The sequence below is a fragment of the Oncorhynchus nerka genome, linkage group LG8 (genome assembly GCF_034236695.1).
Source record: "Oncorhynchus nerka isolate Pitt River linkage group LG8, Oner_Uvic_2.0, whole genome shotgun sequence".
In the NCBI taxonomy this organism is placed as follows: domain Eukaryota; kingdom Metazoa; phylum Chordata; class Actinopteri; order Salmoniformes; family Salmonidae; genus Oncorhynchus; species Oncorhynchus nerka.
In genome coordinates this window covers 14,397,714-14,410,564 of record NC_088403.1, presented here as the reverse complement: position 1 = coordinate 14,410,564, position 12,851 = coordinate 14,397,714, and the positions used below count along the sequence as shown (strand labels likewise).

Below are 12,851 nucleotides of genomic sequence, written 5' to 3'. Positions count from 1 at the left end.
CAGAGAGACAGAGGGCTACAAAGTAGAACAAAACACATGTATTGTGCTGGGAACTGTAAAGACAAGGAGACAAGTTGGCATCCACCTAAGGCTGGTTCATTACCGTAACAGAACATTTTACTAATCTTTGACATTCTTCAAAAGTTATTGACAAACATTTTAATTTACCAGCTCTTCTAATAGTCAATCAGTAGCTGGTCTAATTGGATGATCATAGCACTGATTTAGTTTTACAATAAAATAAAGTCAAGGACATGATTGAGTTGCAACTCCCTTTGATCAGACAAAATAATAATTGACAGCTATGTTTCAATGGCCATGAGCCAGACTGACAAGATAACTTATTTTAGAGATCTAATGGTGTTGAAAGACCTTCCTTGACAGAGACATTGTAGAATATAATAGCTGTGAAGGTAAATTTACTTTAATTGTGTCTGCCATTTTTGCCAATTGTGCTGCTGCCCTTACTTCACGCTTGGTTGGAATTTTCTCCAAAGCCTGAGCTCTGGACTGCCTCTGACCCCGAGTGGTTCTCCATGTGTTTCTTCAGTTTGGACGAGGTGGGAAAGTTTTTCATACACTGGTTACAGACAAATGTCTGCACCCCTGTATGGAAGCGTTTGTGTCGTGCCAAGTCTGACGAACTCCTAAACTTCAGCTGACAATCAGGGCAGGGGTAAGGGCGTTCCCCGGTGTGAATGCGGACGTGTAGTTGTACCTCTGCGGGGGTGAGAAATGTCTTCCCACAGTGGACGCAGGGGAATGGTCTTTCCCCTGTGTGTATGAGATGGTGCCTGGTCAGAGCATAGGGTTTGGTGAATCCTTTCCCACAGTAAGAGCAAGGGTAAGGGCGCACGCCGGTGTGGGAGATGATATGTTCCTGTTGGGATTTTTTGCTCTTAAACCTCTTGTCACACTGATTGCAAGCGTACGGTCTCTCATCAGTGTGGGAGCGGTGGTGCTTGGACAGCTCCCCCTGGGACAGAAAGCTCTTCCCACACTGAGAGCAGAGGAAGGGTCTCTCCCCGGTGTGCATTCTCTCATGTCTGCTCAGGATGGATATCAATGTGAACCTCTTGGGACAGTAGGAGCACTGGAAAGGCCTCTCGCCCGTGTGAACTATTTGGTGTTTCTTGAGCAGGAAGAGGAAGGAAAAGCATCTCCCACACTGGTTGCACTGGTGCGGTCGTTCGCCACTGTGGGAGAACATGTGCCTCTTCACATCAGCTTTGCGCGTATAGCTCTTGTCACAGTGCGGGCACTTGAACTGCCGCTTGACCAGGTGGGTCTGCCGGTGTTGGGAGCGAGCCAGCAGGGAGTGGAAGCTTTCGCCACACTGCTGGCAGATGTACTGGAGGCTGGTCCCGTGGCTCTTTCTGTGCTCCAGCAACTCAGAGGAGGAGGGGAAGCTCTTGCCACAGATGGAGCAGAGGTGGGGCAGGTCGCTCTCGCCCAGGTGGGAACTTCTGTGGTGGGCTGTCAGAGAGCGGAGGTTGGCAAAGGAGCTCCCGCACTGCTGGCAGGGGAAAGAGATGGATGTCCCACCATGTTTCTTCTCATGCTTGGTCAGGTCCCACGAATGCTGGAAGGTCCTGTCGCATTGAGAGCAGTGGAAAGGTCTCTCACCCGTGTGGGTGAGCTGGTGTCGCCTCACATCGGAAGAGCGAGTGAAGAGCCTACCGCACGTGGCACATGTGTGGGACTTATGGTAGCCTTTTGCTTTCGTGGGAATCCCAGCATTACCGGTTTGATTCTCAGAGTTTTCGGTTATTAAAGTTTTTGAAGAAAGGAGAGGTTTGATTGATGTGAATATCTGGCCAGTGTTGTCAGGACATGGTGAAACCGCTGCTCTGTTTTTCCCAGACACACTGGGCTTGTTGTACTCCTCTGTGTGAATGCTTTGCATGTGGAGGTGAAGGCTCTTTTCCTCCAGACTGTGGTAGGCACACATAGGGCAGGTAAAGGGGGTCACCTTGTCAGATCCACCTGGGAGACAGAAGTCAGACAAGGCATGTTTTATTTGCATGGCTTGGGAATTAAATAAAATGCTCATTGAAAAATATATTGAGACCACACAATGAAAGACATACAATACATCTTCCAAACATTCATATTTTTTCCAAATTTTGGTCCCTCAGTTGTTGCTACTGTACAGTTGAAGTCAGAAGTTTACATACACCTTAGCCAAATACATTAAAACTCAGGTTTCACAATTCCTGACATTTAATCCTAGTAAAAATTCCCCGTCTTAGGTCAGTTAGGATCACCACTTCATTTTAAGAATGTGAAATGTCAGAATAATAGTAGAGAATGACAGTCCCAGTGGGTCAGAAGTTTACATAAGGCATTGCCTTTAAAATTGTTTAAGTTGGATCAAACATTTTGGGTAGCCAGCCTTCCACAAGCTTCCCACAATAAGTTGGGTGAATTTTGGACCATTCCTCCTGACAGAGCTGGTGTAACTGAGTCAGGTTTGTAGGCCTCCTTGCTCGCACAAGCTTTTCAGTTCTGCCCACACATTTTCTATACGATTGAGGTCAGGGCTTTGTGATGGCCACTCCAATACCTTGACTTTGTTGTCCTTAAGCCATTTTGCCACAACTTTGGAAGTATGCTTGGAGTCATTGTCCATTTAGAAGACCCATTTGCAACCAAGCTTTAACTGATGTCTTGAGATGTTGCTTCAATATAACCACACAATTGTCCTACTTCATGATGCCATCTATTTTGTCAAGTGTACCAGTTCCTCCTGCAGCAAAGCACCCCCACAACATGATGCTGCCACCCCTGTGTTTCACGGTTGGGATGGTGTTCTTCAGCTTGCAGCCTCTCCCTTTTTCCTCCAAACATAACGATGGTCATTATGGCCAAACAGTTCTATTTTTTGTCTCATCAGATCAGAGGACATTTCTCCAAAAAGTACGATCTTTGTCCCCATGTGTAGTTTCAAACCGTAGTCTGGCTTTTTTATGGAGGTTTTGGAGCAGTGGCTTGTTCCTTGCTGAGCGGCCTTTCAGGTTATATCGTTATAGGACTTGTTTTACTGTGGATATAGATACTTTTGTACCCGTTTCCTCCAGCATCTTCACAAGGTCCTTTGCTGTTGTTCTGGGATTGATTTGCACTTTTCACACCAAAGTAAATTCATCTCTAGGAGACAGAACGCGTCTCCTTCCTGAGCGGTATGACGGCTGCGTGGTCTCATGGTGTTTATACTTGCGTACTATTGTTTGTACAGACGAACGTGGTACCTTCAGGCATTTTGAAATTTCTCCCAAGGATGAACCAGACTTGTGGAGGTCTAGAATTTTTGGCTGGGCTGATTTCTTTGGATTTTCCCATGATGTCAAGCAAAGAGACACTGCGTTTGAAGGTAGGCCTTGAAATACATCCACAGGTACACCTCCAATCAAAAGCCGTGACATTTTCTGGAATTTTCCAAGCTGTTTAAAGGCACAGTCAATTTAGTGTATGTAAACTTCTGACCCACTGGAATTGTGATACACTGAATTATAAGTGAAATAATCTGTCTGTAAACAATTGTTGGTAAAATTACTTGTGTCATGCACATAGTAGATGTCCTAACCGGCTTGCCAAAGCTATAGTTTGCTAACAGGACATTTGTGGAGTGGTTGAAAAATGAGTTTTAATGACTCCAACCTAAATGTGTGTAAACTTCTGACTACACTGTATATAACCATCTCCCTGATGACTGTGAGAATAGTCACTATCAGAATAGTTGGAGAGATCATTATTACTGGCTTCTTTTCCCCTGGGTGAGTTGACGTAAACCATGCTGGAGGCCTCACCGTTGTTCCTGTGATTAAAAACAAAAACAAAAATATCACTAATTTGATGACAAAATGGCAGATTCCTTTTTAAATGACAGTACTCCTATTCTCTAATCGTCACTCATACTTGTTCTCAGTGTTCTTTTTCCTCCTCCAAGTTCTTGGCGTCTTCGACTGCAGCCGTGTAGACCGCCTCACATTTGACGTCGCAGGTTGTTGGGTTTGAAAGTTGACCACATGGGACGTGTCCTTCCCTTCCTGGTTCCCACATACAATCACAGTCTCTGATTGGCCGTCCTGATCTGCCACCACCTCATCTTGGACATATTTTTGGACTGCTACAGTCTCTGTCCCAGTTCCAATGTCTTCACTGATATTAACGGCTTCATCTGCTTGCTCCACCGGAACACTCACTGTGTCCATCTCTTCCTCGGCTGCACTCATCTCCTCCCCCACGTAGCCATATTCTTCAACCACTGTCATCTCCAGATTCATATCCTCAGCTTTAAGTTCAACCACCTCCTCCCGCAGTGGAGAGGCGTTTGACGGTACATATTCCTCGTTCATCGTCTCTACAATCTCTTCTTCCACCTCTGTTCCAACCTCCACTTCAGTGTAAACTGTTACTACTACCGCATCAGTGTCCTCTAAAGACATGTGGCCCAGCACGTCTGCCGAGTTATGTGACGACTCTGACCGGATGACAAAAGTGGTCGGCTCAGTGGTGACCACCATTTTAGGGGTGGACAGAGAGGAGAGGATGCTGTCGCCCATGGAGGAGGAGAGAGCAGCTGAACGAGAGAAGACAAGAACTGTGTCGTAAAAAGACCTGTGACTTTTAAACAGTACTGTGCTACAAAACGTTGCATCATGATTTGGTAATCATTACAGGAGACTTACAAGGTTCTTTTAAATGTCCAAAACTCTTATGGTGCTGGAGAATGAGGTTCAGATTCTCTGGGGTAGACTGCATACACTCCTCCAGGACTGAAGGGGCAGAGCTGAGCCATGTCGCGGTCTGAAAGGGAATGTCTTTTAGAAATACATTTTATATTCAATCAACGTAGCCTGAAGAATTGTGTTTGCTTCCCAAAATGTACTATTCCTAACCTGTGCTAGATTTATGCTACATCCAATATCAGAAAGGCTAAATTGCCAGAAGCTATGCATGCCACAATGCTCAATACCTGCTTGAGGTCTGGTACTGGAAAAAGTTGTTCCAGTCTGGAGAGGAACTCCCATGTTAACGTCTGCACCGCTGTGTCATAATGTCGGCCATATTGTTCCGGGAACACCTCCTGTTGGGGGAATATTATTTAAATGGAGGCAAGGCGATGGATTGTAACTCCAAGTACTTTTTTTCTTGAAGGCCTGGACGAGTAACTTTTCCCGGGCATGACACTCCCATTGTTTTCAGTAAAACCTTGGCTTAAGCAGCGCGGTCCTGCAAGAGGCTCACAGCGCCGAGTGTAAAATTACCTGAAAGAAGCACTCCCTCTCGACTGGGTCCTTCAGCAGTGATTGGACAAGCACCACAAAATTTGATTCAGATGCTTCCACCTCTGCGTCTCTGTACTGCAAGACAGTAAACAGATACAATAATCTCATTATAGTGGCTGTGTTGGAAAACAACCAAGTTCTGTTCTAAAAGGACTATTGCCCACTTACTCCTGTGCATCCTGGAGTAACAGTGGGCATGCTGTCCAGGTAAGGTTGGATGGTTTGAGGGTCGGCAGGGCCTCGGCACAGCTCCAGAACCAACTGAATCACACAGTAGAAACAAGTATTAACTGTGGTACAAACATGTAGCTGGAGAAACCATGTCATTGTCAACTCTCAATCAACTCAGGTGGGGTGTACCCATTCATAGGATTGCAGACAGTTACATAATGTATAGAACAGACCCAATTCTCTACTCATCATCATAGGAAATTCTCTCTCTTCTGTTCAATATATTTCATTTGCGCTTTTCAGGGCTCTCCATCCAACTGAATAACCCTATGCCCCCTGACTCGTCTCTCACCCGTGCTCTCAGACCTAGAATGAGCTGAGCTCTATGTCTGTGGCTCAGCAGCTCTGGAATGGCCTCTGTCACCAGAGTCACAAACTCCTCCAATTTCTCATAGTGCCTCACATCTCTTTGCTGAGCCACCTGCCACATGGCAGCAGACAGGAGCCGCAAGGGTGGAACCAGGAGGTGCAGAGAAGAAAGACTGAGAACTGGATCTGAAATGTAGGTGTACAAATTGACAAACATTCAATCAGAAGTCAGAACACTGTTCAAAATATATACAGTAGTAATATATCATTATGTCTGTCAGCTAATGATGCGGACAATAATTTATCATCTCGTCGTTACAGGATGGGGCTCCATAGAATGGAAGCATCAGACATTAGCCTTTGTCAGGAATAATTTGCATTAAGCAATAACTTTACCATTCAAATTGTCTTTACTTTAAATTGATAGCTAGTTAGATAGGATTACAAGCACACTTGGCTTAACAATGCAGTCATAACAACCGATTTTAGCCGGGGATCAACTGATAGCTAACTATGCCACTTTTTACATGGGGCTTTTGATATTAGTTCTGCAGATATTAGCTAGCATGGTAACGTTATCTAGAAGTTATTTTATTACACACCATTGACGTCTTTAGATAGTCCACATGCATCCATGGCTATAAATATACGTATGTAAAAGCGCAGAATAATTTGAGAACAAAATTATCTGACTGCTCCCCAACGAGCGAAGTAACATCGATATACTTCCCCAAAACTTCCGGTACCCAAGACTGGACTCAATTTTCGTTCCGCCTGTACCTTTTCCAAAATACAAGTCATAGAAAAGAACTAGCTCTCCAAGCTGCCGGCCTACATTACTACTAACATGGCTCTGTTAGATTTGAGTTGATTTCCTTTTGAAAAATATTGTAGCCTACTGCAAGACAAAAAAAGCAACGTTACTTTTATTACCTTTATTACCTAATGAATACTCCGTTAAAGATACAGAAGTTTTGCCTCTGGGGGTGCTGATGAGCCAAAATGTGTCCATTAGAAAAGGAAATACTGTATCGTCTATTGACCCGAAATAGCAGATTGATTAATATTATGTATATCAGCCATGAAGACAACACTCGAGCCTACATATTTTCCCTAATTTTTTAACATAAGAGTAGAGGCCTGCACTCGCCTCTCAACAACCAGCCTGTGTACCGGTAGCAACTGTCCTCTTCATTCTGCAAAGGAAGGTGTGCAATACTTCTCTCTTTTTAATGTCAAAACAAAGTGAGTAATCTAAATAAAATAATATGCCCTTTGATGTATGATTCCTGGCAGCAAAATACACATCTCAAATATACAACAAGTTCAAAGCTGTGACAGAATTAACAATTCACAGTATGAGGCTCAACTCTTGTTACAGGCCTCTAATACAAATGGCCTGTCTTACTTCACATTCCAAAAAACAACATATGAATAGCAATAACACACCAATATCCTCAACAAACAGCCTCAACTGCTGCATGAGTTCGCTCGTGTGTACGCAGAAGATGCAATCTGTTGTAAGCCTTCCCACATTCAGTACACACGTATGGTTTCTCTCCCGTGTGGCTGAGCATGTGTCTCTTCAGTGGAGTGGTGCTGTTATAGCGATTTCCACACACGCTGCAGGAGTAGGGCTTCTCTCCTGTGTGTATACGCTTATGTACTGTAAGATAGCAGGACTGGGTAAAACTCTTCCCACACTGCTCACATTTGAATGGTCGTTCTCCAGTGTGGTAACGCTGATGTTTCACCACTTCGGAGTAAGTTAAGAAACTTTTACCGCACTGAGAGCACATATGTGGCCTCTCCCCTGTATGCATGCGATGATGCCTGGTCAGATCAGTCGACTTGGAAAATCTCTTCCCACACTGTGAGCAGGGGAAAGGACGCTCCCCTGTATGAGTCTGTAAGTGTTTCTTTAAAAACCGATTGGCCTTGAAAGTCTTTCCACACTCCAGACAAGGGAAGGGTCTCTCCTCTGAGTGACACTGAAGGTGTTTTGACAATTCACCAGAGGACAGAAATCTTTTTCCACAGTCAGGGCAAAGAAATGGTCTCTCTCCTGTGTGAATTCTCTCATGTCTAGTCAAGATCTGTAGTTGTGTGAATCTCTTTGGACAATGAGAGCACTGGTAAGGCCGCTCACCTGTATGAGTTCTCTGGTGTTTGATCAAGTTCGAGAGCCTTGAGAAATTTTTAGGACAATGGGAACACAGAAATGAACCCTCTTCCTTATGAGCATTCAAATAGTGTTGCCTAAGACAAACTAGCTGCGTGAAGTTAATGTTGCATATTGAACACTGGAATGGTCGCGCGCCATTGTGCATTTGCATGTGTTTTGTGAAGGCATCAGAGTTCTGACATTTCTTCAAACACTGGTTGCACTGCAGCGGGTCACCACCGGAGTGAATCAGCTGGTGTCGCTTCATTTGGGATATCTGACTGAAAGACATGTCACATTCTGGACATTTGTGTTCACCCTCTTCGCTGGGACACTGCTCACTCTCAAGGCCTGCTGGGAGGTTTAACTTGATCCCAAAGTCATCAGAGACTGGCGACTCTGCTAAATGAGCCACACTGCAGTGTGTCTTTAGATCTTCCTCCCGATCGAAGCCCTCTCCACACGCGCAGCACTGGAACGGCCTTGACCCTAGGCCCTTTCGTTGGTGTCTTTTCAAGTCGAAGGAATACTGGAAAGTCTTCCTACATTGGGTGCACCTGTAAGGCCGCTCCCCAGTGTGGGATCTCTGGTGTCTCCTCATATCTGTCGCTCGAGAGAAGGTCTTTCCACACACAGAGCATGTTTTGGAGTGTGATGTATGCTTGCCAGACTTCCCCAGTGTGTGGGGAATGTCTGAGAGACATGGGTTCAGAGGGGTGCTGCTGGAAGACCCTGGAGGAGTTTCAGTTTCATTTTCTCCAGCAGCAAGCATCCTTCTGTACTCCTCTGGGTGAAGCGCTTTAAGGTGTTGCCGGAGGTTCACCTCGTCGGCATGGTTAAAAGAGCACTGAGAGCAGGCGAAGACAAGAGAGGGAGCCTCCACCGTCCCACCTGCAGGGGAACAGAGAAAGGAGCATACTGTATATTTAGAAAGTTATCAAAAATTATAATCCAATTTATTCTAAACCAGGCATCTGGATCATATTCAACATTGCCAAATCTATTCAATTAAAATGATGAAACATTCAGAGAATTCTAACGATATCCAAGTGTACCTATAGTACCATAGAAAACTTGTGTTGATATAACATTGCAAACCTTTATTTCCATTCATTGGGGAGCTGTCAGAAGTGGCGCTGAGGTCTTCAGAGTCTTCCCTAAAGATAGCGATAAAGCACAATTGATGTCCAATGACACTGCACTTGATTGATTTTATTTGACAGTTTAACAAAGCCATAGAAAGTACAAACATTTTTAAAATGTGACAGGGATAACACAATGAAGTCAATGACGCATTTCCATTGTGATCCTTTTAAAGTAAATGGTGAAATTGCTTTAAAACCTTAAGTCCCCTCCCACCCCTCATTCTTACCTTGGGTCTGGAGACAGGTATAAAGGGACACCCCAGGTCCCATTAGCCTCCTCCAATGCCTTGAGCTGCCCTCCATTGGGTCCTCTTGATCCCACGGTCTTCATCTGGAGTCTTGTGTTTCTTCTCAATGGTTGAGAGTGGGAGGACATTTGGAGAGGCAGGACACTGACGTCCAGTCTCTGGAACCCTAATGTGTGTTTTTGGTGCAGACAGGATGGGACCAGTTCTGGCTGGTTCATTACTTCTTGTGGCGTACATTGGGAACTTCCTTGATCCGTGACAGTTTGGGGGACATAACCAGCTTCATTTCTCTCCTGCTCATCCTTCTCAAGCCCCTCCTCTGTGAAATAATTTTCTTCATGTGGGTTCTCATTGTGGTTGGACGGTCTGTCAATTGTATTCTCTGCACATATAGGCCCAACTAACTCCGGATGTTCAACATGCTCCACCTCCTCATAAGTAATTTCCACCTCTCTATTCATTGACTCCAGATCCACACACACATCCCCCACCTCTGCGCAGAAAACGGCTTCCTCTATGTTCATGGCACTGGTTTTCTCTGAAACAAGCTCAGCGTCTCCGTTAGGATGCCCCACTTCCTCACAAATAACCTCCACTTCTCCCTCTTGACGTTCTTCCTCGCTTGGCATGGCTACCATCTCCCGCTCTTCCCCATTCAAGTCAGCCTGACTGTCTCTTTGGTTCTGTGACTCAGTCTTCTCTATAATAAACTCCCTTTCCTCTCTGGTGTATGTACTGGTCCCCAGCTCCACTTCTGCATATTCAGTCACTACTACAGACTCTGTTTCCATCTCTTCACCATATAAGGCTGGGTCCATACAACCATCCATCAACTCTGATTGGATCTCTGTTTCTGTCTTTCTAGTGGCCGCCACCACTACCGGAGTGAGAGACAGAGAGGAGAAGATGCAGTCGCCAGCAGAGGAGGAAGAAGTTGCTGATTGAGAGGTGAAAGGAGACAATTAACAGTGAGATGTTTTTTATTTTAATAAACTGCTGGGATATGAATAAAGGGGGAATGTTACAATCCTAAAAGCATTTCCTTGAATCATTCAAATGTAACAATTTGCATACCTCCTTTACAAATTCTGGATTTTTTTTTTTTTTTTTTTTTTAAGTGGTTTACCATTGGTGTCCAAATATCCTAGTTCTCTATGATGTTGCAGTAGAGTCTTCAACTGCAGAGGCTGAGATAGAGAGTTGACACACTCTTCCAAGACAGAGGGTCCAGCATTGAGCCAAGACACTGTCTACGAGATGGGGAGCACACATTAATATAATATGCAATCAATCAAAATCGGTCCAGTTGTTCTTCAATAAAATATTCTAAATGCCCATTATCTTAAATAAAATGCTCCAAGATGTCTCATCATGTCTAATACATATACTGAGTAACCAATGCAACGTTTTGTGAAGAGTGCTGCAGTGCTCCACATGAGATGTGTCAGCATGTTAATTCATCGTGGGCATTATGACATGAAAGAAAGATGCAGACATTCTTTATGCCAACATTCAAACAAGACAACTTCATTCACAAGCTCATGCTTGATAACGGAGGTCTGAGGAGTGGTCTATTGACGAGGTTCTGCCCGAGTACCTGTTTGAGGTCCGGGACTGGAAGGAGCTGCTCCAGCCTGGAGAGAAACTCCCACATTAATCCTTGCAGGGCAGAGTCATACTTGGGTCCATAGTCTACAGGAAACACTTCCTAATGGGAGAGATGAAAAAGACAGGGGGGGGTCAATTATTTGGCTGGCTACTTTTCACATAGAATTTTTCTTTCAAAGATTAAATGTAGCCTAAGAACATGAAGCAGTAGGTTTATTATCACAAAAAAAAACATAAAACATTGAAAATGTAGCCTAAATACTACTGGTTTCATCTGTTTTGTTCTACCAATGTTGACAGACCATACAAATGTTCAAACTTTGGTGTTTAAAAAAACCATATACTGACCTGGAAGAAATGTTCCCTCTCAACTGGGTCTTGGATAAGAGTTTGTACCAGTGCAAGGAAATTTGATTTAGAGGCTTCCGCTTCTGCACAACAAAACTGGGGAAATAACCTCTTGAATAAATGTACTGTAATTCTGACAAGATCGAGTGAGAGAACATCATTACAGAGGATTGAGGAATATCTTAAGACTCACGTCTGGATAGCCCGGATGTGATCTTGCAGCGTGGATCCTGTCCAGATGGCTCTGAAGTCCTGCTGTCTGCTCCGTGCGGCACAACTCCAAAACCAACTGGGGGAAAAAACACAGATTAATCCTACAAGAACACTGTTGGGTGAACAACTTGGCCTAACCTTTCTCTTCAAATATTCCATTACCTGTTGTTTCATGAATAAAATAGAATTCCTTGCAACTCATTACTAAATGAACCATGTTCTTTTCAAGTCACAGGACAAATCCGGATATATAGATTTTGTGGTTTTCATTCCTGGTCCTTTTGGACAGTGAAAAATGTGTGCGTGTGGGCGCTACGACAGAGTCAAATAATCATCACCTCGCTCTCTCACCTTTGCTCGTAAGCCCAACATGAGCTGGGTTCTCTGTCTGAAACTGAGCAGCTCTGGAACCGTCTCTGTAACAAATGTCACAAACTCTTCCAGCTTCCCGTATCCCATTATATCCCCTCGTTGGGCCACTTGCCACATCGCTGCAGAAAACAGCCGCAGCGGTGGGATGAACAGGCGCAGGGCAGGTAGAGGAAAATATAACCCTATGAATGAACATATCGCAGGCAGTAAGCAGCTGCACTGACTGTGCTAAACAAGAGCACACATTGCTAGGCTATGACTAGAAGAGGAAAACATTGATACTACTTGCTATAGCTAACTACGCATTGTATTTTAAATAGATTATGTCTGAATGCAGATCGCATAAAAGCGATCACAAATGGAAATATGCATTGATTCCATACAGTTACACCATAAGTAGCTAGCTACAGGGCTACAATTGGAAAGTTGGCTTGCTAGCTGGAACCCCTGCCTGCTCTGCTTCTGTCTGGTGGAAGCTTCCAATCAGTTCCCTGCGACAACAATAAACTTACCCGTATTCACCACCGGCTCCGTTAAATTCCTATAATCCATTATTATCAGTCACAGGGACGTCCTAAACTAAACCCAAAGCAATCATTGATTCATTTGGCTGAAAAATCTGTTTACCTGGAAGTAATTTTTTTTTTTTTTCTCATTTTGCAGGAAGTCGCTTAAAAAACATTAGTTCCGGTTTATTTTCGCCTTCAGAATAAAAGTTACGATCATGGGAAACGCTATATCACAGATTGAACAATGAGACAGGTACTGGACGTATAAATATGAAGCATCCGCTGTAAAGTTTCCACTCGGAAGCCCACTGACGGGCAATGGGAGAAGATGGAACGAGATGGATTTTGGCCTACATGCTGAACATTTTCTCATTAATGAAACATTTGATCTCAATACAGTTTTCTGTTCCCAA

General features: G+C 44.2%; 2 protein-coding genes and 1 long non-coding RNA gene across 4 annotated transcripts; 1 reads left to right on the top strand and 2 right to left on the bottom strand.

The window, feature by feature from the left end:
* Positions 1 to 23: 23 nt before the first annotated feature.
* Positions 24 to 6,649, bottom strand: si:zfos-932h1.3 (zinc finger protein 271). Of its 2 annotated transcripts, none has more exons than XM_065021385.1 (9): positions 6,434 to 6,649; positions 5,815 to 6,017; positions 5,460 to 5,552; positions 5,271 to 5,366; positions 4,979 to 5,089; positions 4,692 to 4,809; positions 3,919 to 4,582; positions 3,759 to 3,817; positions 24 to 1,986 (listed from the first exon to the last, which is right to left on the bottom strand). In XM_065021385.1, the coding sequence occupies exons 1-9, from the start codon at positions 6,465 to 6,467 to the stop codon at positions 470 to 472; spliced, it is 2,895 nt and encodes a 964-aa protein (XP_064877457.1). In that variant the 5' UTR covers positions 6,468 to 6,649; the 3' UTR covers positions 24 to 469. The 2 variants fall into 2 exon arrangements, with proteins under 2 accessions (XP_064877457.1, XP_064877458.1); XM_065021386.1 differs by having other exon boundaries at positions 5,926 to 6,017.
* Positions 6,650 to 6,751: 102 nt separating this feature from the next.
* On the bottom strand, positions 6,752 to 12,572 carry LOC115115724 (zinc finger protein 135-like). The gene is made up of 9 exons (XM_065021384.1): positions 12,442 to 12,572; positions 11,909 to 12,111; positions 11,538 to 11,633; positions 11,345 to 11,440; positions 10,986 to 11,096; positions 10,515 to 10,638; positions 9,368 to 10,325; positions 9,094 to 9,152; positions 6,752 to 8,886 (listed from the first exon to the last, which is right to left on the bottom strand). The coding sequence occupies exons 1-9, from the start codon at positions 12,479 to 12,481 to the stop codon at positions 7,289 to 7,291; spliced, it is 3,285 nt and encodes a 1,094-aa protein (XP_064877456.1). The 5' UTR covers positions 12,482 to 12,572; the 3' UTR covers positions 6,752 to 7,288.
* LOC135572864 (uncharacterized) lies at positions 10,014 to 10,757 on the top strand. The gene is made up of 2 exons (XR_010464510.1): positions 10,014 to 10,336; positions 10,555 to 10,757. It is a non-coding gene; the product is annotated as an uncharacterized LOC135572864 (long non-coding RNA).
* Positions 12,573 to 12,851: the final 279 nt, after the last annotated feature.